The sequence below is a fragment of the Humulus lupulus genome, chromosome X, assembly GCF_963169125.1.
Source record: "Humulus lupulus chromosome X, drHumLupu1.1, whole genome shotgun sequence".
Taxonomy (NCBI): Eukaryota; Viridiplantae; Streptophyta; class Magnoliopsida; order Rosales; family Cannabaceae; genus Humulus; species Humulus lupulus.
Window position 1 is genome coordinate 184,978,188 of NC_084802.1, and position 25,212 is coordinate 185,003,399.

General features: G+C 36.1%; 3 protein-coding genes across 13 annotated transcripts; 2 read left to right on the top strand and 1 right to left on the bottom strand.

Annotated features, from left to right (window-relative positions):
- Positions 1-5,201: 5,201 nt before the first annotated feature.
- Positions 5,202-10,937, top strand: LOC133803388 (DEAD-box ATP-dependent RNA helicase 42-like). 10 transcript variants are annotated; one of them, XR_009877931.1, is made up of 4 exons: positions 5,253-9,001; positions 9,717-9,848; positions 9,964-9,978; positions 10,200-10,937. XR_009877931.1 is itself a non-coding variant. In XM_062241415.1 (3 exons), the coding sequence occupies exon 2, from the start codon at positions 5,513-5,515 to the stop codon at positions 8,996-8,998; it is 3,486 nt and encodes a 1,161-aa protein (XP_062097399.1). In that variant the 5' UTR covers positions 5,202-5,354; positions 5,487-5,512; the 3' UTR covers positions 8,999-9,001; positions 9,717-10,155. The 10 variants fall into 10 exon arrangements, 2 of the variants coding, with proteins under 2 accessions (XP_062097399.1, XP_062097400.1); XR_009877932.1 differs by having other exon boundaries at positions 10,215-10,937; XM_062241415.1 differs by lacking the exon at positions 10,200-10,937 and having other exon boundaries at positions 5,202-5,354; positions 5,487-9,001; positions 9,717-10,155.
- Positions 10,938-12,141: 1,204 nt separating this feature from the next.
- On the top strand, positions 12,142-15,232 carry LOC133804605 (protein PIN-LIKES 3-like). 2 transcript variants are annotated; one of them, XM_062242748.1, is made up of 10 exons: positions 12,142-12,695; positions 12,784-12,863; positions 12,960-13,084; positions 13,173-13,294; positions 13,679-13,918; positions 14,003-14,107; positions 14,181-14,281; positions 14,391-14,443; positions 14,525-14,710; positions 14,793-15,232. In XM_062242748.1, exons 1-10 carry the CDS (start codon positions 12,561-12,563, stop codon positions 14,915-14,917), a joined length of 1,272 nt encoding a protein of 423 aa, XP_062098732.1. In that variant the 5' UTR covers positions 12,142-12,560; the 3' UTR covers positions 14,918-15,232. The 2 variants fall into 2 exon arrangements, with proteins under 2 accessions (XP_062098732.1, XP_062098733.1); XM_062242749.1 differs by having other exon boundaries at positions 14,009-14,107.
- A 1,696-nt stretch (positions 15,233-16,928) lies between these two features.
- LOC133804606 (cyclin-dependent kinase B2-2-like) lies at positions 16,929-19,019 on the bottom strand. Its single transcript, XM_062242750.1, has 8 exons — positions 18,654-19,019; positions 18,369-18,510; positions 18,227-18,288; positions 18,027-18,138; positions 17,845-17,938; positions 17,695-17,764; positions 17,461-17,599; positions 16,929-17,356 (listed from the first exon to the last, which is right to left on the bottom strand). The coding sequence occupies exons 1-8, from the start codon at positions 18,881-18,883 to the stop codon at positions 17,264-17,266; spliced, it is 942 nt and encodes a 313-aa protein (XP_062098734.1). The 5' UTR covers positions 18,884-19,019; the 3' UTR covers positions 16,929-17,263.
- Between the last annotated feature and the right edge of the window lie 6,193 nt (positions 19,020-25,212).

A 25,212-nucleotide genomic window follows, 5' to 3' on the forward strand; every position in this document is an offset into this window, starting at 1 on the left:
AATTTCAGAGTTTATTACAGAAAATATTTACAACAGGCCGTTCTAAGCGGCAAAACAGGGTTCAACCCTAGTTCCACTTTAAACCTCGGTCGTGGCGGTCGAGCAGCTACATATGTACACGCCATCACCTAAGCTCTCCAACTCAAGGATGGTCCAGCTTCCTCTTGCCTTTACCTGCACCACATAGCACCCGTGAGCCGAAGCCCAGCAAGAAAACATAACACTTTTCATAAACATTATCAAATGATTATCATTATAATCAAACGGAGCATAAAGCTTCCAAACCAATGAGTAAACATCACATAATTCTAGCGGGAGAGTGGCTGTTAAGTAAGCCACCAGCCTCCAAGCTCTCTTTTCTAGCTGGAGAGTGGCTGTTAGGTAAGCCACTAGCCTCCAGGCTCTGTTTTCATTCATCGACCCTCAGGGTCGGTCAGGCATTAATGCTCCTTGAGTCATTCAATGCTAGCAGACGATTAGATCTAATCTCCGTTGGCTTGCGTGAACCACGCTAAGACCATTCTGACTAATCAGTCAGCGCTATGTGACCAGTGTCCAGTATCACTGCCGAACTTGACTAATCAGTCACAGCTTCACAGCTGGTACTAACACCTTTGCCAATTCTGGGTGACCAGTGTCCAGTATCACTGCCGAACTTGACTATTCAGTCATAGCTTCACAGCTGATACTAACACCTTTGCCAATTCTGTCTGACGATTCAGTGCAACGTGACTAGTGCCCAGTACCACTACCGAACCTGACTAGTGAGTCACGACTTCACAGCTGATACTAGCACCTTTGCCAAACCTGACTAATTAGTCAGTGCCATGCACAAGTAAGCAATGCTATCAATATGTATCATATGCCAATTATCCAAGAATAGGGCATTTAGCATGCTTACTAAACAGTTGCTAGCATAATCATGATCATGCACAAACTCAGAGACTCAAGCTCTGGCCAATTTCATATTCATCATTCATGGCATGCCCTAATCACATGTTTCTCGTGCATCACATGCATCACACTTAATCACCCAGCATGCTTTCTTAATAATCATATGCAAATGGGCAAGATCGCCAAGCATTCATTATTCTATCAATGTTTACATTTAAACATCCAACATGCATCAATCATAGCCATGCATTTCACATACGGGGTGCAGTTTTCTTACCTCGGGTTCGAGCGAGAATTAATAAAAGAAACGACCTTTGAGAACGATCAGCTTTTAATCCTTTAGCGGTCACCTAGTCATAACCAAACATATGGGATACCATTAATAAAATGAATAATAAAATGTTCCCAAACCAAAACCTAACTTCCGGGACCTCAAATACTACTCAACCGGGTAGTAGGTTCAACCCCGAGGCCTAAAGCTTAAATCCCCAAGCTAAAATCCCCATTATGGCAAAAATGACCTTAAGGGCCGCGAACCTCCTTGGCCATGCCGCGGCCCGCCCCCCAGACAGAGGCGCCCAAAACCCAGTTCACACCAAGGGTTGCAGCTCTCCCTGGCCATGCCGTGGCGCAACCCCCAGTTCAGCAAAAACCCCTGTTTTTCTTCCCCTACGATTTCTCTTAGAACCAATCCATCAAACCCAGTTAAACACCACTCAAACCTCCAATACAATCCATAAACTTGTTCCATACCACAACCTTAATAAAACCCAAAGCAAACCCCAATAAAAACTTCCTCAAATCCAAACAAGCCACCATAAAACACAAGCTGAAATCTAACACTAAAACAGGGTATAACCAGAAAGTTAGTGGATAAAGCTCACCTTAAACCCAAGCTTGAACCTCCTTTAATGGCTGTGACAAGTTCCTAAGCCCAAACCTCAATTCCTAGCTTGTTCCCTTTGACCTCCATGCCTAACTCCTCAAGGTGGCTCTCAAAATTCAAAGAGAAGGATGAAGGAAAGACTTGTACGGGGAAGGAAGGGAGAAGGATAAAGATTGGCTCTGTTTTGGTTCTGTTTTTTCCACAGCCTTCCTATGTCATATATATCCAAAACCCAAAATGACCAAAATACCCTTAAGCCAACAAAAGCCCCTAAACCATTTCAAGGGTAAAATTGTCCTTTCCCGCCTATCTCGTTAATTATAACTAACGCTCTCAAATTCCCGCTATTCTCAAATACCAATAACTCACATCCCATTACCCTTTAATTCCCGGTAATGCTCTAATCATTAAATTCACCCCGAGGCTCACCCCGAGCCCTGATCTTAAGCCCGTTATGACTAGACCGAACACTTACATCCCATGATCGTCTCATGTCGAAAAGCTCGAACCAATCCACATACAATGTGGTAAAATTATAATTAATCTCAACCATGCACCCAAAATATACAATTACGCTCACAGTGGCCAAATTACCAAAATGCCCTTGCATTTAAAATATAAGCCCATAAGCATGCATTCATCATCAAAAAATAATATAATTCGTATAAACATGCATATAATCATTAAATGTCATAATAAATCACTTATGGCCCTCCCGGCCTCCTAATCAAGGTCCTAAACCTTATTAGGAAATTCGGGGCATTACACATTTACTATGCAATCAATGTCCATATATAGAGCACTCAACATGCCCCATCAACAATTACCAGCATAATTATAACCATGCACATTCAAACCTCTGGATATAAGGCATTCAACATGCTTAATCGATAATCACAAGTATAATCATAATCATGCACAATTATAGAGACTCAAGCTCTGATCAATCTCATATTCAACATTCATGCCATGCCCTAATCACGTGTATCTTATGCATCACATATTGGGTGTAGTTTTCTTACCTTTGGTCCAAGCACAGGTTATCAATAAACGAGCCATAAGCATGATCCTGTTTCCAAGCCCCTAGCGATAACCTAGTCACAACCATAATATAAAACCTCATCAAAATGAGTAAATAAATACTTCTAGACCAAGTCCTAGCCTCCGGGACGTCGAATCCTATCCAACTAGGAAGTAGGATCGATCCCAGACCCTTAGAGTTAAGTTCCCATGGCTAAAAACCAAATATGGGCAAAATTGCCCTTAAGCTCCGCGACCCCCAAACCCTGAGCTGCGGCCCGCCTCCAGACAGAAGCCAGACCACCTCTTTGCCTACACCTTGCATTGCGACGCACCAACCTTGCGCTGCGGCCCTACCTGCCCATCACCCAACTTCATCCTCTTCATCAAGCCTGGGTCATGGCGCCCTAGAACAGGGCCGCGACCCAATCATGAACCAGCCAAAAACCTTCGTTTTCTCCATTTAAAAACCTTCCAAAAACTTATTCAAACATCTCCAAATCCCAAAATCAAAGTTCCCAAACATCATAATTAACCAACACCAATAAAACGCAAGCTTCAAATCATCCAAAAACTCATCAAAACATAAAATCCAATCGAAGCTTAAAAACTCAAAACTTAAAACTTGGATTACCTCTTATTGAGTCGTTTCCCAACTAAATCCTTCGGCTAAAAGGCTTCTAATCTTCCTTAGAATCACTATGCCTCGATTCTTGCCTAAATCCAAGTCCTAAAACTCAAGTTTCCTTCGAAAATGTGATCGGTGTCAAAAAGGGAACGAGAGAGAGAACGTACTGAACGTTCTTTTTATGTTTCTAACAAGTTACTTCAAGCTTAAGTAACCTCAAGCAAATCATAATGCTCGGGGTCCCAAAAACACCCCCGGGGGTAAAATAGTCAAAATTCTCATAATTCCCTCCTGATCTTACTAACTCCTAATTTATCATTAAATATTTATTCTCATTACCCAAAATACTCATTGACTCAAACCGAGTCAAGTACGGATCCCGTTGTGAATTTCCCACTAGCTTGCTTCCTAGGATCATCTTGTGCTGAGTAACCCAAGCATAACCAAATGATAATGAAGTACCATACCCATACCACATATATGTCAAATATACCAAAAATAACCAAAATATGAAAATTTCTCAATTAAACAGAAATGGGTCCACATGCATATTTAATACACCTAAACATGCACACCTAGTCATATTATGATATAACTCACATAATCACATAATGATACACATAAATATCACATAATCATAAAATTCCATAATTCGCTATCCTGACCCCCTAATCAAGGCCTTAAGCTTTATTAGGAAATTTGGGTCGTTACAATTAGGCTCGACCCAAAATTTTAACTAATATTAAAAAATACAACTAAAATCACATATAACTATCTGCCTTGACAAAAATTGATAGGTCAAACAAACTGCCTTGATGGACCTCGATAACACCATCTAAGGACCCTCAAAATTTTAAAATAAATCTACCTTGATGGGCCTCGATGCTACCTAGATGGGCCTCGAAGTGTATTTACATATCTCAAACGTGTAGATCTCTAAAAAATACTCAAATTAAAACAAAAATCACCTTAAACGGATACTCGAGTGAAAAGTTATGCATTTTTAATGAATGACATCGAGGTCCATCGAGGCATGTCTTTTTTTTTAATGAAAATCATCAGTTTTAAGGGCTATCGAGCTGGACATCGAGAAGCATCGAGTTCTCTGCAAATTTTAACGTTTCAGATCTAAAAAATCGTGAAAAAATTGCAAGAAAAACAAAAAAATCATGCCCACATCTATTCGAAATACATATATTGATGTCTTAATTGAACTTTTAGTGTGTTTAAGTTCGAAATCATAAAAAACTATTATGAATATATTTTTTAGTATCCATGGATAATTTAAGTAAGAACATAAATGGGGAGGGGGAAATGGAGGGGAAAAGAGAGAAAGAGAGGGGAAAACTAAGAAAAAAATGGAGGTGAGTGAGTAGTGATAGAGATGCTCGTCCATGGGGGAGAAGGAGGTGAAGAGAGGGGAGAAAATATGAGAAAGATAAATAATAGTGAAAGACTACTTATGCTAAGAACATTTTTGGAAACAAGATCAATAATAACATAAAATTATCATGTGTAATAACATAATATATTTTTGATTTAAGACCTCCCATAATGCATAAATAATCAAAATTTCCTATTATTATTATCATTATTATTTGAGAGGAAAAAATGTTGAATTCTTATATTTCGCAATATAACTTGGTTTTAAAAATAAAAACTATGGAGTTTTGAAAAAGGTTCTTTTTGAATAAATAACCTATCATTTTTTTTAATGTTTTTAAATTTATAAAATTATTATTGATGTCGTATTGTATAGAAAACGACGTGTAGTTTGGGTGGCCACTCTTGAAGAAGGGTGAGTTAGTCAGAGCCCTAGAAATTTCTGGTTCTGTAATAGAAGTAGAAGAAGATCGAATTTCAGGAACAACAAAAGGGATTTAGGGTTCGGTGGTAGAGCAAAACCCACACCACACCAGGATCTTGGTGAGTTTTCATTCTTCTATATTCTTATTTGTTTAATTCGGTTATGCCTATGTTCTATGGTGGTGCTCGAACTTGAAGATCGAATTCTAGATTGGATGTTATAGTGTAGTATTGTTTTGATTTACGTGCTAGGGTTTTGAGTTCTTTAGGAGGAAGCCATGGAAGAGGTGAAGCGTAAGTCTAGGAGAGAAGGGTCGGAGGACACGAGGAGGAGCCACCGCGAAAAGGAGAGGAACGTCGACAAACACAGGGAGAAGAGAGAACACCGCGAGTCTCGGCGTTCCGAGAGAGAAAAGAGTTCTGATTCTGACATTAGCTATGATAGAGAGAGGGAGAAAAGGGATTCTACTAAGCACAAAGAGAGGGAGAAGGATAGGACGAGAAGTCGGGATGATGATAGAGAGAGGACTAGAGACAAGAAAAGGGATCATCGAGAGAGAGAAAAGGAGAAGCGGGCTAAGGAGAAAGATCGAGAAAGAGAGAAGGAGAAGAGGGAAAGGGAAAGGGAAAGGGAGAGGGAGAAAGAAGATAGAGAGAGGGAGAGAAGGGACAAGGACAGAGAAAGAGAGAAGAAAACACGCACCACCGAGAGGGAAAAGCGCCGGGAAGTTGATAGTGATGATAGCAATCATGATGTCAAAGACCACGAAAGGAAACGTCGTAGGAAAGATGATGGTGATTACAAGGAGAAGGAGAAGGATAGAGACAAGGAGAAGGAGAAGGAGAAGGAGAAGGAGAAGGAGAAGGAAAAGGATAGAGACAAGGAGAAGGAGAAGGATAGAGATAAGGAGAAGGAGAAAGAACATGAACGCAGTAGCAGTAGGCGTGAAGAGAGTCCTAAGAAGAGGAGTTCTGGGGATGATTCTGATAAGCAAGAGCAAGCAACCCGTGAAGAGGAGTTAGAAAATGAACAACTTAAATTGGATGAAGAAATGGAGAAGCGAAGGAGGAGAGTTCAGGAGTGGCAAGAGTTAAAGAGGAAAAAGGAGGAAGCTGAAAGAGAGACACATGGGGAGGAAGTTGCTGATGAACCCAAGTCTGGAAAGGCTTGGACCCTTGACGGTGAATCTGAAGATGATGAAGAACTTCCCTCTACCGAGAAAGTGGAGATGGCTATGGACATTGATGGTGGAGCTAACCAAAATAATAATCAAGCTGGGGATGAAATGGCAATAGATTCTGAAAATGGGTCTACTTCTCCACCTTTGCAGAATGGGGTTGGTGGGGCTTCCGGGGATGATGATATTGATCCATTAGATGCTTTTATGAATTCCATGGTTTTGCCTGAAGTTGAGAAACTCAATAGTGCTTCGGACCCTCCAGTTCAGGACAAGAAGAGTTCAGAGTTGAAGAACAAGGATAAAAAGGATGATCAAAGCAATGGTGAGCAACGTAGGAAGGGTGGTTCAAATAAATCAATGGGCAGAATCATTCCAGGGGAGGATTCTGACTCAGATTATGGGGACCTTGATAATGATGGGGATCCTGCAGAGGATGAAGATGATGATGAGTTCATCAAAAGAGTAAAGAAGACCAAAGCTGAGAAGCTGTCTATAGTTGATCATTCAAAAATTGATTATAAGCCATTTAGAAAGAATTTCTATATTGAATCTAAAGAAATCTTGAGAATGACTTCAGAAGATGTTGCTGCATACCGTACGCTTCTAGAATTGAAGATACATGGTAAGGATGTGCCAAAGCCAGTTAAAACCTGGCACCAAACTGGACTCACGAGTAAAATATTGGATACAATAAAAAAACTTGGGTATGAAAAGCCGATGTCAATTCAAGCTCAGGCACTGCCTATAATTATGAGTGGTCGAGACTGTATTGGCATTGCAAAAACTGGGTCAGGCAAAACACTGGCATTTGTGCTTCCAATGCTGAGGCATATAAAGGACCAGCCTCCTGTGGTTGCAGGAGATGGGCCTATTGGTCTTTTAATGGCGCCGACAAGGGAGCTTGTCCAGCAGATTCACAGTGATATAGTAAAGTTCACGAAGGCACTAGGCCTTACGTGTGTGCCTGTATATGGAGGCTCTGGTGTTGCCCAACAAATTAGTAAATTGAAGCGGGGTGCTGAAATTGTTGTTTGTACACCTGGAAGAATGATTGACATACTTTGCACAAGTGGTGGGAAAATTACAAATCTCCGAAGGGTCACTTATTTGGTCATGGATGAAGCTGATCGAATGTTTGACATGGGTTTTGAACCTCAAATCACTCGAATTGTTCAAAATATAAGACCGGATAGACAGACTGTACTTTTTTCTGCTACTTTCCCTCGTCAAGTGGAAATCTTAGCACGTAAAGTGTTAAACAAACCTGTGGAGATACAGGTGGGTGGGAGGAGTGTTGTAAATAAGGACATTGCGCAACTGGTTGAAGTGAGGCCTGAAAATGAAAGATTTTTAAGGTTATTGGAGCTGCTAGGTGAGTGGTATGAGAAAGGGAAAATTTTGATTTTTGTCCATTCTCAGGAAAAGTGTGATGCTTTGTTCAGGGATCTACTCAAGCATGGTTATCCTTGCCTCTCTCTTCATGGGGCTAAGGACCAAACAGATCGTGAGTCAACCATTTCTGACTTTAAAAGCAATGTTTGTAATCTGTTGATTGCAACCAGTGTTGCTGCCAGAGGGTTGGATGTCAAGGAGCTGGAACTGGTGATCAACTTTGATGTTCCAAATCACTATGAGGACTATGTTCACCGTGTTGGTCGAACAGGCCGAGCTGGCCGTAAAGGTTGTGCCATAACATTTATCTCTGATGAAGATTCCAAATATGCTCCTGATCTTGTAAAAGCTCTGGAACTCTCTGAGCAAGTTGTACCTGATGACCTGAAAGCTCTAGCTGAGGGTTTCATGGCAAAAGTAAATCAGGGACTGGAACAAGCACATGGAACTGGTTATGGAGGAAGTGGTTTTAAGTTCAATGAAGAGGAAGATGAGGTGAGGAAAGCAGCTAAGAAAGCACAGGCCAAAGAATATGGTTTCGAAGAAGACAAGTCAGATTCAGAAGACGAAGATGAAGGTGTCCGCAAGGCAGGGGGTGACATTTCACAGCAGACTGCACTTGCTAAAATATCTGCCCTCGCAGCAGCCTCTAAAGCTGCTACCCATTCAATGCCTACTCCTGTTAATGCTGGTCAACTTCTTCCGAATAGTGGACCTGTTTCTCTGCCGGGTGTTATTGGTCTGACGTTACCTGGAACAGCAGCAGCGGTGCCTGGAGCTGGGTTGCCTGTTCTCAACGATGGTGCAGCACGGGCAGCAGCTATTGCTGCTGCAATGAACTTGCAGCATAACCTGGCAAAGATTCAAGCTGATGCAATGCCTGAACACTATGAAGCAGAGCTGGAGATAAATGATTTCCCTCAGAATGCTAGATGGAAGGTCACACATAAGGAAACATTGGGACCTATATCAGAATGGACTGGAGCTGCCATTACTACTAGGGGGCAGTTCTTCCCACCTGGTAAAGTGGCAGGACCAGGAGAACGCAAACTGTACTTGTTTATTGAGGGTCCTACGGAACAATCTGTGAAAAGGGCTAAAGCTGAATTGAAACGTGTGCTGGAAGACATTTCAAACCAGGCATTATCACTTCCCGGTGGAACTCAGCCCGGCAAATATTCAGTTTTTTAAAACGTAAGAGATTGATCCCTTTTTTTATATGTTCTTTTTTTGCAAATGTTGGCCTTTATTATCCAAATTACATTTTTTTTGGGCGGTATCTAACAATTTAGTTTGTTTTTCACTGATTCATTTTCAGAATTCTTTGTATTTTTGTCCGTGAGAGTGACTAGTTCTTAATTATATTACTTGAGGCTTGAGGTAGCTTCAAAAAGAAATGAAATGTTCAAGTTTAGTTTACCAAACTTGTAGATAATACACGTAGTTTTGTTTCAAAAAAATCTTGTAGATGGTAAATTGTATCTGTTGTTTCTTTCTGGTGAAGCAGTGGATGCCATCACTTTTGTACATCTTTTTTGCTTGACCTCACAGTTAAATGATAAAAGACTGTTTTCCTTCTTTTCTTTTTCCGCTATTTTTGATTTTCTGTTTTTCTTTCTTTTGTGTATTGTTTCCACTTTCCAATGGCGCGAGGGATGTTTTAAGCTTATGCTCGCATGTTACAATTTTGTCTCTGCCCATCATTATTGCTAATGCCGTCTCCCCAGGGATGCGATCATGGTGCGACACTGTTTCCTTATATTCATGTTTTATTCCAACAACGGATGAGTTCAGGGCTATATTTGTTACACACACACACACCCCTGTTTTTTTTGCTTTGCTTTGCATGAGTTGTGGGTTTGCTATTTGATGGAGTTGCTTATACTTTTGTTTGCCTTGTCATTTCCAGGTTTTGAAATTGCAGTAGCAGACAGTAATTTAGATCCCAAGTTTAATGAGTAAAAGGAGTGTACTACTAATTGAGCAGGAGTGATACTATTAAAAGGGTTAGGATTTCTCTGCATACATGGACTGCCTAAAGGTGACCCCTAATTTGCAACTGCTGTAGTGCCCTGCTTTAAAATAGCTGGTATTTGGTGGCATTGTGCTATTTGAGAAAGTACAGTCGAGCCATTTCACTAAAGATTTTCTGTCAGGAATTCTTTTTTATGGTGGGTAATGGTTATTTGGGGAGTTCGCTACTTGATATCGATATCTGTAGTAGAAAGAAACGTTTCTTTAGTTATATTCACCTAAATGATTGTCCTGCTATATTATGAATGAACAGAAAAATTCTTAAATCGGAAACTGCGTGGCTCCTACCACCCTACCACCCTATTGAACTTTAACTGTTAATAGTATGTGTTATGTTGATAAATTTTAAAATTTTCAGCCAATGATGATGCAGCGTAGCCATAATAGGCGGGGGGGAGCCGTCCAACCGGTGAGAAGGAAATCTCAGGGAGGTTTCAGGCTCGGAACTCGTACATGAGATCATGAAAACATGAGAGTCGTGTGCGTTTCCGAGTTAGCAACGGCAGCCTCACTTGGCTCGTTCATGCATCATGATGGGGTTGGCTGGTGGATGGTTGGTGGGAGAGACTATTCATTCAAATCAAATATTATTTGTTTTAGAGATTACGTTTTCTGTGTGCTTTTTTATCTTTATTTTCCTTTAAAAAAAACTGCAAGTACGTGTTACTAAAACATTTATGTCAAATCGATTGAGGAAGAAAAGTATCATTTGGCCAGAATGATAGTTATAATAATGCAATTGAGTTTATCAAAGTAGTAATATAGTCTCATTTTATAGAAAGATAGAAGAAATTAGGTGATAGTGAATGGCGCCGCGTATTCGTTTCTGGCATGCGCTGACGCCATGGCATGGGTGGCACCATATGTTGTGTGTCTCGTTCTGTGTTATCTATTTGGATTATTCTTTGTGCCCATGTGGACTTTAGAAACATTCCAAAGAATATGAGTCACGTATCTAATCTTGTGGTCTCATATTAAAGGTTTGGTGTTTTTTTATTCTTTCTTGTTGATGGACCAAAATGAGTCACGTTTGTTGTGTTCACAAAAAAATTATTAAAAAAGTCTATTAATGGGTCCAAGCAAAGTAATTATTATTTTTTTGGTTTATATTATTTTGAATTTGTGTTTTGTCTTATTATCTGTTTAAATGTTGTATTTTGACAAATTATTTATTGGATCTTATGTTTTGTTAAATGTTTCAAATAGAATCCTAAATACGATTTTGATCAAATTTTTTTCAACTTAAATTACAAATAATTTACCAAACTAAAAATTTAGAACAAAAATAAAATTATTATATTTAAAAACTGTGTTGTTATATTTAATTTTTTTCTTATCAAAATTGAATTTATGAGTTTTTGAATAATTTTACAAAATATAAGATTTGAAAATAAATTTTTTAAAACACTCTAAACAGTTAATGGAAAAAAATGTCCAAAGTATAGTACTTTTTTTTTCCTTCAATATATTTGATATGTTATTTTTAACGAATTTCCACAAGCAGGTGATTTAACAAATCATAATGATTGAAAACCGTACCAATTTGCGGGGTCAAGAAAGTTGCAATATATATAGCTTTTACAAGGTATTGATTCTCTAAAGTTAATAACATGTGAAAGGAAACTATATATATAAATATCAATTCAAATAATTATAGGGATAGTATCTATATGTGTATACAGCTGTAAAATCACAATGTGACAGCCTAAATTAGTGCTATATCCACACAGGGCGGGGAAGAATTGGCAAGGGTGCCCCTGTCTCCGTCCATATCTCTATTTATATTTTTAATCACTGTTTCTATTTCATTCTCGTTTATTTTCTGTTGGGAATGAGGTGAAAAAATTCTTATTGAGACAAAGAATCTTCACGAAAAACTCATTTATTTAAAAAATAAATTTTAAAATAAAAATCACAAATTATATATAAATTAAAATATTGTATAATATTTATTATTTTAAATATGAAATACTATTTTAAATAAAATATAAAATATTATAATAAATTACTATTATATTACAAAAACACATAAAGAAAAATATAAAATATATAAAAATTTAAATTGGGTCCCGTTGGAACCGGGAGTACTATCCTATCCCCGCTCCATTTAACATTCGTGGATCGAAAATTATCTGCATCCCCACTCTATTCTTCATTTAGACAAAAATTCCTTACCCTATTAGGAGCGGTCCCCGCGGGTCCCGTCCCATAAAAAAAAATGTGCATCCCTATCGATCAACTTACATATAGATATATATATATATTTATATATGGACGAGAGGCTCGTAATTAATCAGGGTTATCTGATAATAGCGGGAGAAACTCTTTTTAGTTAATCTATAAACATCTTGAAACTTAGAAGGAAAGAAAAGAAGAAAAAAAAAGTTATTTTTTCTTTTGTGAGTCAAAGAAAGCGTGCCCTTGTGGTCATGAGTAGAAATAATAAGCTTCAGTTTTAAAGATTGGATTTTGATAAGATATTATATTCGAACGACATGTATGTATGTATGTATGTATGTCCAGTTCGTATGTTGTTTACCATCTATGAATGATTATGAAGAGTTATGAGCTGGGCACAGAACGGTGTCTCTACCACCACGTGGTTTTCATTCATGGTTTTATATGTCTATGCTAAATCACTTACCAGCCTTTTAAGACCCTTTTAGCTACTCTTTGCTTTGATCTCTTCTTCTTCTAAGGTCTAAGTTGGAGAGAAAGAATGGAGCTTTTGGGGCTGTTCGTGACAGCATCTGTTCCAGTGTTGAAAGTGCTATTGCTTACCGGACTTGGTTCCTATCTTGCTTTAGATAGCGTTAATATTTTGGGGAAAGATGCCATCAAATATCTGAACATAGTAAGTCAAAATCCTTATCTATGATATATAATATGTTATGTTGTTAATATGTTTGTTTTGTGTTTGTGTTATTGTTACACCACCACAGATTGTTTTTTATGTATTCAGTCCTGCGCTTGTGGGATCCAGCCTCGCAAATACGATAACATATGATAGCATGGTCAAGTTGTAAGTAACCAAGAAAAAAGAAAGAATCTTTATAGGCTTTGTTGGTTTGTAATGGTGAATTTGATTCAGATTTGTTGTGTGTATATATATGTGTAGGTGGTTTATGCCTGTGAATGTTCTCATTACATTTATTATTGGTTCATTACTTGGATGGGTTGTTATCCTCTTTACAAGACCACCTCCACACTTGCGAGGCCTCATTTTGGGTTGCTGTGCTGCAGGTACACCATTCACTCACTCACTCACTCTTATACTTTTTATTTACAGAAAACAAGATATTAAGTCTTGATTTGATTGAAAAAAAAACAGGAAATTTGGGGAACTTGCCCCTCATTATAGTCCCAGCACTTTGTAAGGAAAAAGGAAGCCCCTTTGGAGACCCTGATGTCTGCTATACTTATGGAATGGCTTATGTTTCTCTTTCAATGGCTGTAAGTTTCTTTCTTTTGCTTTCTGCTTTGCTTCATCTATTCTTGTTTTCTGAAATTCAGAGTGTCACTGCTATTTATCAAAACAAAAACAAAAACTTACTGCTATGTTTGCTTTATATTAAGATAAATTACAACCGGAAAACTATAACAATTACTATCTAGGAGGAACTCGAACCTCAAAGTCAAAACTTGTGGTGTGGGTGCCTGACCATTTGAGCTACCTCTCTTGGGTGTCTACCATCTTTCTTACTATTAATCTTATTTATCTGTCATAGTAAGTGTGTCAACTTCTTTTCCAAACACAATGCTTGCTGAAAATTAAAATCAAGTTCAGGGGCTTGCTCTGTTGTTTATACTAATATGCGTGTGATGATAAATCTTCAGCTAGGATCCGTATATTTGTGGACTTATGTGTATAACATTGTCCGCGTATCTTCAAGGAGCATAAAAGAAATCCCAATCATCGACAAGTCTTCCAGGGAGTCATCTTCATCAGAGACCGGAGGAGGTTCTTTAGAAGAACCACTACTACTTCCTTCCCCAGAATTGGCAGGACCACCTGGGGATGTTGCAGATGAAAATGCACTGCCAAAGACCATACACGACGATGAATCTTCAGCTAAGGTTTTACAATACTTACCAGCCTTCTTTTCTAGTTCTGCTTCCTCTTTGTACAGTCAATCATGTTATTCATCCTCTTGAACTAAGTGGCAGGTGGGGATTTCAGAAAGTTCAGGGATAAAACAACGTTTGGCGAAGCTGTTTAAAGAGCTTAATCTGAATGCCTTGTTGCCCCCTTCAACTATTGGAGCGGTAGGCAAATTTTGTGTACATTTAGCATTTACTTATTGACTCTCAAATCTTACCCTTATCTTCTGTTATATAGACTATTGGATTTATGATCGGAGTGGTTCCTCAAATCCGAAAATCTTTGATAGGAAGTGGTGCTCCACTTAGAGTGATCCAAGACTCTGCTATTTTGTTGGGGTACAAACTGTGTTTAATGCCATAAAGTAGTGGAATTTTGGCATACCTTTTTTCAACTACTTTTTTTATATCTTACTAACCAACTTAACTGTTCTTCAAAACTCTGTAGGGATGGAGCCATCCCAGCCCTGACACTTATAATTGGAGGAAATCTTCTTAGAGGTTTTAATACCACAGAAGCAAACTAAATTTAAGAAAACTAAACTGAGAACTTCAGTTTAATTTTGTTGTTGTCTTTTTCAGGTTTAAGAGGACCGGGAATGCAGAAATCTCTTGTTGTTGGCATTGTAGTAGCTCGTTATGTAGTGCTGCCTTTGACAGGCATATTAGTTGTTAAGGGGGCAGTTCATTTCGGTCTGGTGCCGCCTGAACCATTGTACCAATTTGTTCTTCTTCTTCAATTTGTATTACCACCTGCTATGAACATAGGTACAATGAAAACTCACTCTTTTACTTCAAAACATATATTTGTGTGGATAAGACAATTTAAAACTTTGATTTTCCCTCTCAGGAACCATTACACAGTTGTTTGGAGCAGGAGAGAAAGAATGTTCTGTTATCATGCTCTGGACCTATGCGTTAGCATCAATTTCACTCACTTTCTGGTGCACATATTTCATGTGGCTTGTGACCTGATAATTGAGCATTTTGACCATATATTTCAAGCAGCTTCAGGTACTACAACTACTATTGAGTCCGTCCTTTTGGACACTACACAACAACAAGGCATGCCGAGGAGCATGAGCCAAGAAAAAAAAATTAAATTAAATTTTATTTATTGAAAACATGTAAAAAAAATTTATGGAGAAGTCATAAATTTTATTAAGAATCTTGGCAGATTCTTTGAAGCTCTTTAGGGGTGGAGATGAATTGAATCACTGTTGTTGATAGTGAAGTCAGTTTTTGACTTTGCGATGGAAAAAATAATAAAGTTTTTGACTAAAGTAAAAAGGGCATGGTGCAAAATATCCCTTAATGTTGTGTGAAAATAAGTAAATGTCCATGTTTTTAATTTTGTAGTAAAATAGCCTAATCATCTATTTAATATCACATATTACCAAATACACCCTTTAACAAATTACTATTTTATTATAAATATTTTAATATTATCGTATATGTATATTAGTTTTGTTTAATTAGTTTTTATTTTAAAGTTATTTTGATTTTTTTTCGTTTTGTATGAATTGTTGAATGATATACCATACCACAAAATATATATACTGAGTTGAAAAATAATATACCATCAAAACTTACAAAATTATTACTAAAAAATGTATATACTATGCTAACAAAATTATATACTACTATTAAAATGTATATACCATAATACAAAATTATATACTACCACTATGTATAATAAAACAGAAATTAAATATCACAAAAAAAAATTATATACCATACCACAAATAACATATATACTAATTGGAAAATAATATACCAACAACTTATAAAAAACTTAAAAAATCAATATAACTTTAAAATAAAAACTAATTAAACAAAACTAATATACATATACCACTATATTAAAGTCATACAGTCTTAAATAAATAAATAAATTATAAAAAATGACAATTTAGGTAATCAACAATGTAAAAGGGTCATTTATCTACAATTTTAAAAATGAGGACATTAACTTCTTGATGGCTTTATTTTGGGCTATTTCCTATAATTTCTCAAGTAAAAAACTTAGTCAAAGAAAGGGCTGTTTTATTACAGGTACCCTTAGTCCTTACAAAATCACCGGCTTATCTACATGCTATGTAAATGTTTGTAAATTCCAGAATGAGTTCAATAGAGAAAAAAATGTTTCTCCTAAATATTAAGGGTCTGATTGGTTCACGATTAGAAAACTGTATTTTCAAAAATTGTGTTTCTGAATTTATAGTTGAAAACATAATTTTGAAAATGTGATTGGTTCAATATTTAAAAACAATTTTTGAGTTTTAAAAAATTGAATATGTGATTGGTAGGAAATCTGAAAATATAAAAAAGTGATATTTGTAGTATTTTATGATACAATGATTTGGAATATCAGAAAACATGATTTTCTTGTTTTTTATTTTAGAACACAAAATTATAATATTGATTTTTATTTTCAAAATCATCTTACATTATTTTTGTAGGTTGCACTGTTTTCAAATTTTTAAGATGATAAAATTGAGATTATGATAGAATTTTGTAAGAATTTGGATTTATTTTGTTAGAATTTTGATTTTATCAATATTTCAATTCTATTTTATTTATCACCTAATTAGTGACATGCTGGGAAAATTTATCTAACACTTATTTATTTATTACCAATTAATATATGCTTAATTTTTTTTGTAATAATAATAAAATCAAGCACCCAACTTATTTATATTTGACCGTATAAATATATATATATATATACTTTAATCATATAGATGAACATATGAGAGGGAAGAAGAACATATGCAGTGCACAATTTTAAAAAAACTAGAAAATGTGAAATTTGTGTTTTCTATTTCCTAGTATAAAATGTAATTTAGCTTTTGAATTTAGTTTTTCAAAATGAGTAACTAATCAATTATTATTATGGGCCCACAACTTTTATGTTTTTGGATTTATAAAATTGTATCCAAACCTCCTACCAATCAGTGACTTTGTTTTCTGCTTGTAAATTCCATACCAGAAATTATAATTAACCATTCAACGAATATGAGCATGTTACATTTGCAGTATTTTCCATTTTACTATAAAATGAAATAGTCTCGCAATTTAAGGCAATTAAAATTTGCATATTACTTGTACTACACACACTTTATCAAGTTCCTACAATACCAACTATTAAGTAACTAGAATATAATGCTTGAGAGAAGCAAATAGCAACAACAACAACCGGAACTGTTAGAAACGAAACACATCGGCAGCCCCAGAAAGCTTACGGATAACCGACCCAAACTGTTAGAAACCAAATAGCAGCAACCCCCCAATCCAATCCCACTCGTGGTTTTCGTTAAGTTATAGAGCATTCTTGTTGAGACCATCGAAGTAAGGGTGTTCCATAGCTTTCTTTGCTGAGATGCGCTTTGAAGGTTCATACTGCAACATTTGCTGCAAAAGTTCGACAATATGTTTATAATCAAATTTGAGTAACTTGTCATCGTATGAATAAAATGGTATCAACAATATTAATATAATGTAATCTCATTACTTACCGACAACAGATCCAATCCATCCTTGTCCAAGTTAGGAACTGCCTTGGACAAACTTTGAGGGCTCCACTGGGGATACTCATGCCAGTTCATTAGCTTACTTACTCCTGGCCACATTTCCTCATTAGGTGTTCCTAATAACCTGTGCAGAAAGGATCCAAAAAGAGCAGCAAGTATAAACGACAAGACATTATAACAACATTAAAATATTTCAAAAGCTAAGAGAGTGCAACGAACCTGAATATATGTAGGAGTTGCTGAAGCTCTGAATCTCCTGGGAAGAGTGCTTGTGTGGTGACAAGCTCAGCTGCAAATAATATAAAAGAATGAGTTTACATACATGGAGAAAAATTCAGAGAAGGGAACAGAAGAGATGAGATTCCTAACCAAATATGCAACCAACAGACCACATATCCACTGCAGTTGAGTAATGAGTAGCCCCCAGAAGGACTTCAGGAGCTCTGTACCAGAGAGTCAATATCTGCAACAACAATCCAAAACGTTACAAAGTCTATCATTTAGAACATAATTTACGAAGTGAACTAGTGTAATAGTAGTAGTAGTAGTACCTCGTGAGTGTACTTCTTAAGTGGAACAGTGAAGGCTCGAGCTAACCCGAGATCTGCAATTTTGAGCATCAGTGTCTTTCGCTCCATGAGAAGATTGTGTGGCTTAAGATCCCTGCATAGATAAGTAGAGCAGAAATGTGAGTTCTCTCTTCTTAAAAGGGAAAATAAATGGAAATATGAAGAAAGAGATGAATTTTAACCTGTGTAAGATCCCGTGACCATGGCAAAAGGCGACACCTTTGCAAAGTTGGAACATCAGAGTCTGCAAAACACAAGTTCATATCTACTTAATCACTCACTGAAACGAAAAATACATCAAAACGTTAGAGAAATGATTATTACTTTGACGATATCGAGAGGAACTTTCTCTGTAGTTTGACGAAAGGAACGAATGAATTTCTTGAGATCGGTCTCCATATACTCAAACACCAAATACAGAACTGTCTTCCCTTCCTTATTCACCCCTTGTTTCACATCCATTAACCTAATTCAATTCAAACAAAATATGATCAAGATGTGATTTATTTTCTCTTTCCGACAAAACCCATCAAAATCAAAACCCCTAATTCTAAAATAAAAAATAAATGGAAAAAAAAAAGAAAAAGAAAAATAAAAAGAGACTAAAACCTGACGATATGAGGATCCCTGGAGAGCATTCGCAAGATGGAGACCTCGCGGAGAGTGGTGGGAGGAACGCCTTCCTCGTCCTCATGGAGACGAGTCTTCTTGAGGGCGACGATCTTGCCGGTGGCCTTCTCTCTGGCTCTGTAAACCTTCCCGTAAGTGCCTTCTCCGACCTTCTCCAACTTCTCGAAAGCATCCATGGCCGATACGGTTGTCGCCACTGATTTTTCCATCTTCAGATTCTTTGAACGGTATATCGATCGATCGAATTTGAAAGCAAAAAAGATAGAGACTTTCACGTTCTTACAAGAACATGTTGTGCGAGTGTATTATATATATAGATAAATGAAAATGGGAGGGATTTTTGATCGTTGGCCAACGGCACCTTCTTTTTTTGAAATTCAAATGTGGGACTTGGGAGCCTCCTTCTTCTATTATTATCTTTTTTTCCCATAAAGCCCCTCAGCTATGTTTTTATTTCCAATTTCGCCTTTCTTCTTTAATTGGACCTGGGCTTGAGGCCCACTTCTATTGGGTCATTCATTTTCTTGGGAAGCTTGACTAATTATCGGTATAAGTTGAAAATTAGCCAGTTTAATGAGTTTTTAACTAAAATTACCTTCAAAATAATTTTAGTTTAGTTCTACCCATTTTTATCATAGAAAATTCTAAAAATACCCTTGACCACATGGTACTCTTCTAAAAACAGTATTCACCAATTATAGGGGTATAATAGGTATATTGATTAAAATAGTGGGTATTATACTAAAACTTAAAAATTGTAGATAAAAAAGTAAAGGTTTACCTAAAACTGGCTACGAGATCTAATTTCTGCCTAATTATGCTTCTTAACATAGCATATTTTTTGTAGTGTAATGATATGTGCACCAAAAATATACATCAAAATATTACACACAGCTATATGACAGTTTAGTCTAGTCAATCACATTTATTAAAAATGAGACTCACTATTTAAAAAATAATGATATGTCACTATGTGTAATGTTTGGGTGCATATTTTGGGTATACATATCATTACTCATTTTTTAATATGTCAATCTTAATAATTCTTAGATTTGTATGTTACTCGTCATCTTTTAGACAAAAATATCACTTTCATTAACAATTCATTTTTATATCTCTCTTAAACTCTCTCAATCCCTCTCTCATTCTCCATCTCTACGACACCACCACCACCTCCCCACGTTGCCAATACCTTTGACACCCCCTCCCACCAACATTGAAGTCGTCATATTCTACCACCATTAAAGCACCTCGTTGAAGCTCTTTCTTCATTTTTTGTAATTTTATTGATGAAAAATCCATTCTAAAACTTAAATCGAAGGAAAGATAGACCTAAGATATTAATTTGTGGATTTTGAACATGTATAAGATTTTTTTAGATCTAGAATTTAAAAATTTGCAGAAAAACGATGCATATGCGATGGTGGCTTGAAAACATGATTTTTAGGCCAAAAAACGATACTTAACGATGCACTAACGATGATGGCTTGAAAACATGATTTTAGGCCAAAAAACGATGTCTAACGATGCTTTGCGCTAAAATTTGATGAAAACTTTGGCGATGCATAACTATTCACTCGAATGTCAGTTTGATGTGTGTTTTTTCTTTTCAATTTTAGTATATTTTTTTTTAGATCTACATGTTTGGAATATTTAAAAATCCAAAATTTGGATGTATAGAACACAAAAGTTTAATTATTACCGAACACAAAAGTTTAATTATTGTGTTCTATAATAATTAAAATTGTGAGTTTTATACATCCAAAATTTGGATTTTTAAACATTCCAAACATCCAGATCTTGAAAAAATACCAAAGTTTTCGTCAAATTTCAGCACAGAGCATCGTTAATGCATCGATAGACATCGCTTTTTTGGTCTAAAAACAAGGTTTCAAGCCACCATCGTTAATTCATCGTTAGGCATAATTAAACATCGTTTTTTTTACCTAAAACCATGTTTTCAAGCCGCCATCGTTAAAACATCGTTTTTTGCCTAAAAATTATGTTTTCAAGCCATCATTGCATATGCATCATTAGACATAATTAAGAATGTTAAGAACGATGCAATAACGACTTAACAATGCCTAATGATGCATTAACGATGGTGGCTTGAAAACATGATATTTAGGCCAAAAAATGATGCCTAACGATGCATTAATGATGTTGGCTTGAAAACATAATTTAGGCCAAAAAATGATGCTTAATGATGCCTAACGATGCATTAACGGTACATTAACGATGCATTAACAATAGTGGCTTGAAAACTTGTTTTTAGGCACACAAAAAAATGACGCATTAATGATGCTCTACGCTGAAATTTGATGAAAACTTTGGTGATGCATAACTTTTCACTAGGATGTGAGTTTGAGGTTTTTTTTTTCTTTTCAATTTTGGTATTTTTTCGAGATCTACATGTTTGGAATGTTTGAAAATCCAAATTTGTGATGTATAAAACACAAGTTTAATTATTATATAACACAATAATTAAACTTTTGTGTTGCGTAATAATAAAACTTTTGTGTTCTATATATCCAAAATTTGGATTTTTTTATTATTCCAAACATGTAGATCTCAAAAAAAAAAAAAATTAAAATTGATAAAAAAAAACACCTCAAGCTGACATCCAAGTGAAAAATTATGCATCACCAAAGTTTTCATCAAATTTCAGAACATCGTTAATGCATCGTTAGGCATCGCTTTTTGGCCTAAAACCATGTTTTCATCCCACCATCGTTAATGCATCGTTAAGTATCATTTTTGGCCTAAAAACCATGTTTTCAAGCCACCATCACATATGCATCGTTAATGCATCATTAGACATTGTTTTTCTGCAATTTTTTAAGTTTTAGGTCTAAAAATAAAAGCCAAACAAAACTAAAACAATCTTACATACAAGTGTTCAAAATCCATACATTAATGTCTTAGGTCAATCTTTTCTTCAATTTAAGTTTTGGAATGAATTTGTCATCATTAAAATTTAGAAAAAAAAATGAAGAAAGAGCTTCAATGGTGGTAGAAAATGGCGACTTCAATGGTGGTGGGAGGTGGGGGCGTCAGTGTCGTTGGTAACGTGGGAAGGTGGTGGTGGTGCCGTTGTGATAGAGAAAGGGAGAAGGATTGAGAGAGTTTGAGAGAGATAGAGAAATGATTTTTTAATCAGAGAGGTATTTTTGCTCCAAAGATGGCTGATGGCATACAAATGTAAGGATTATTAAAGTTGGCATATTAAAAAATTACCCATGTTTAGAATCATAGTTAGTCAAGTTTTCTTTTTTATTCAATAACAAGGTTTTGTTTTTTTTAAATGAATAACAAGGTTTGGCAATTTTTTTTTTTTTTCCGAAGAAATTACATGTAATACACAGTTTTAGTTAGCCATTTTTATTTTTACATCAAAATTTAAAACTGTTAATTAATACTCACTTTTCTAATCACAATGCATATTTTTATCATTTTTAGGTTTTGAAATATAATCCACAATCATTTGAAATGTAAACTATTAGACTTTAAAACATAAACTACAATCCAAAAATGTAAACCACGTGTTCATAAATATGAATCACAAGTCTAAAAATATAAACCAATGATATTTTAGTCACTATATCTAATCATGAGTATTAATTATAAAAATAAAATATGTGACTATCTATGGTTAAATAGTTACCAAAGGATAAAAGTGGGCAATTTTAAAAAAATCTCTAGAAAAATTATTAATTTATTTATTTTTAATAATTTTATGAGTTTAGAAATATTTTATTTTAAAAATACTATTTTTAGAATTGATACTTGTAAACAGAAAAATCTACAATGATCGGAATAATTGTTCGTGTGCACTGATAATCTGTAGAACCAAAAAAAAATAGACCATGAAAGTCTTTGGACACAGAGTGGTGCCAGTTGAAAAGGACTCTATCAACTTAGTAAACAAATCAAACGGAGAATAAATTATAAAGAGTAAATGCAGGGAAAATAACGCTGCCTTAGAGCAACTCCAATGCATGGTAGCTTAAGTTGTCAAATCACAATTTTTTTTATTAAGCTTAACCAATAAAAAAAAACAGATAAAATATATATATATATATATATATTGAAGGCAACGTTGCCCAGCAGTGGCAACGTTGCCAATTTTTTTTTAAAATCATCTATCCACCTCATTTAATATACCCCACATCTGACAAGTTTTTTCCTAAAGCAACTCCTGTTGGAGTTGCTCTTAGCAAGGTGGTGAAGGTCTGATCTAAGTAATCAACTCTTTAGTTATTTTAGAGAACTTTTTAGAAAGTAATGCTTGACTTGAGTGATTGAAATTGTGATGCCCTAAGGCTAGGCCTAGATAAATGAGTGTGAAAAGTGGTTAGGAATTGAAATAGAATTTTAAGTTATTGACTCCTTATAATATAAATGGTCCACATGAAATTTGATTGGTTTTCTAAAACAAACCTAAAATCAGTTTTTGAAAATGAGATAATTTTTAGAAGTGGAAAAAGATAATACATTGTTCTCTACAAATGCCTAAAACAAATGGGGTCCACCTCCATTTTAACTGCAAAACTACAAATCACTCAAACAATTAAAATGTTAAAATATTATTTTTAAATCAAATTAACTGTTGTTCGTAATTTTATCATTGGACATGTGTCAGTCATTAGAGAAGTAATTAAGCTTCTCGGGAGAGAGTAAAGATCTGTAGAGCTCGCCCAAGCTCCTCGAAGAGTAGTCTCCCCTCAATAAGCCGTCATCCATTTTTAGGCGTGGATGTTTCCAAGTGAGGCCACGTCCCGAGGACCACCCTAGCGGTCTTCCCGCCTTCTTGACCCGATAGTCCTCCAGGTCTAGGAATTTGTCCTCAGGCGTGGAGAGAGCATCAGGTGTCAGTCACTGCAGCCTTGGGCCACCACAAGATTGTCTGACAACTTTTTGGGTGTCTCGAGTAGTGGTGTCGAGTTCATATACTCGACAATTGGTATTTACCACAACACCGATTGACACAGGAAAACATGTAGCTGTATTCTAATAGTGTCAGGGACATGCCTTCCCTGAAAGAGTGGGTTGCAACCTGCAAATCGAGCCCCGTGCAATCTGCATGGGCCCACCGCCACTTTTGTCATATAAAGGTTTTCTAATTAGGCTTTTAATCTCACTCATGTGAGAATATTCTTGTAATAACTTCTCATTAAGAGAGTTAATGACCCTCAGACTCTATAAATAGGGCTAGGGAAAAATTGTAAAATGATTCACAATTTTTGTACCCGGAACACTCTATACGCCTCCTGAGAAAACCTCCATTAAAGTTTGTCATCTGAAGCTTCAAAAACAACATTACTAAAGACTTGTGGACTAGGGTTGTTATAATGTTCCACGTCACTATGATTGCTTACTGGATTGACGACTGACCCTACAAACCAACACGAGTCTTTCCAGCGTGCTTTGTCCTCACTTGCACGCTTCCTGGGAACCATCTTGAGATTACTCCAAGTCAAGCACACTTAACTTTGGAGTTCTCAAGTGATGGGCTACCGAAAAGAAGATGCATCTTGTTGATATAGGTAATACCCATTAATCCATTTAAGTCATCTTCAACTATGTAGTCTCATACCTACACAGTCTTAGAATCATCACACCTGACCTTCCCCAGGCAGTGTGGGATTACACAGCTTTACCTGGTCTTTCCCCGTATGGATCACGAGATTCTGATTGTCACAGTTGTTTTATAATCTGAGTTACATAAAATCTTGGTGTTAATCTTTTTTATTTTCTTTAAGATCTGTTATTAGGTTGATAGCAAAAAATGCAATCAACATTAACAATTCAAATATTTTGTTTTCAAATCACACCCTAATTTTCTTAGGCTAGTGTTAGATGGGTCCAGCTCATGGTGTTTTATTCCACGTGCTTGATCTGTTCTCATCATTGAATGGGTTGTGGTTCGTTTAGTGTAGAAAAACTACCTACTGACTAAGTAAGGGGGTTTATTGGTGCCTTCGTGGGCTACTGTAACCACTTGGACAATGGTACTTCGATTTGGGCCTTTGCTTTGAGTGGTTTTTAGTCACTACAATACTAAATACATGTTAAAAATGAAAAAAAAAACTATAAAAATTACATTTTCTTTTTACAAAAACTATTTAAAAATATATATTTTTAATTGTAATAGATGTGTTTTTTTTTTCTAACAAAAATAATTCTTTTTATACAATTATATATAAAAAGGCCATTTTGTTTTTGGCCTCCTTTCCAAAAGGGAAATTTCACTTTTTATCTCTAATAATACCTAATATTACCAAAAAATCCCAACATTAATAATATTTTCAAATTAATGCTAAGCTTTTCCCTCCTACCGAAAATACCCTTCCCATTCAATCTCAGCCTTCTCTCTCTAAGTCTCGGTTTCTCTCTCTTTCAGTCTCACAAAAATCCCCCAAAAACCATCGAACCCCCACCTCCGTCGAGCCGTCGAGCCGCCATCTCCGTCGAGCCATCGAGCCCGCATCTCCGTCGAGCTCCCACCTTCTCCGTCGAGCCCCCACCTTCTCCCATT

Coding starts and splice junctions, on each gene's coding strand:
- LOC133803388 (XM_062241415.1), top strand. CDS start 5,513: ATGGAAGAGGTGAAGCGTAAGTCTAGGAGAGAAGGGTCGGAGGACACG.
- LOC133804605 (XM_062242748.1), top strand. CDS start 12,561: ATGGAGCTTTTGGGGCTGTTCGTGACAGCATCTGTTCCAGTGTTGAAA. Junction 12,864..12,959: donor TATGATAGCATGGTCAAGTT/GTAAGTAACCAA, acceptor ATATATGTGTAG/GTGGTTTATGCCTGTGAATG. Junction 14,108..14,180: donor CCCCTTCAACTATTGGAGCG/GTAGGCAAATTT, acceptor TCTGTTATATAG/ACTATTGGATTTATGATCGG.
- LOC133804606 (XM_062242750.1), bottom strand. CDS start 18,883: ATGGAAAAATCAGTGGCGACAACCGTATCGGCCATGGATGCTTTCGAG. Junction 17,765..17,844: donor GTCTGTTGGTTGCATATTTG/GTTAGGAATCTC, acceptor TATTATTTGCAG/CTGAGCTTGTCACCACACAA. Junction 17,357..17,460: donor ATGGATTGGATCTGTTGTCG/GTAAGTAATGAG, acceptor GAACTTTTGCAG/CAAATGTTGCAGTATGAACC.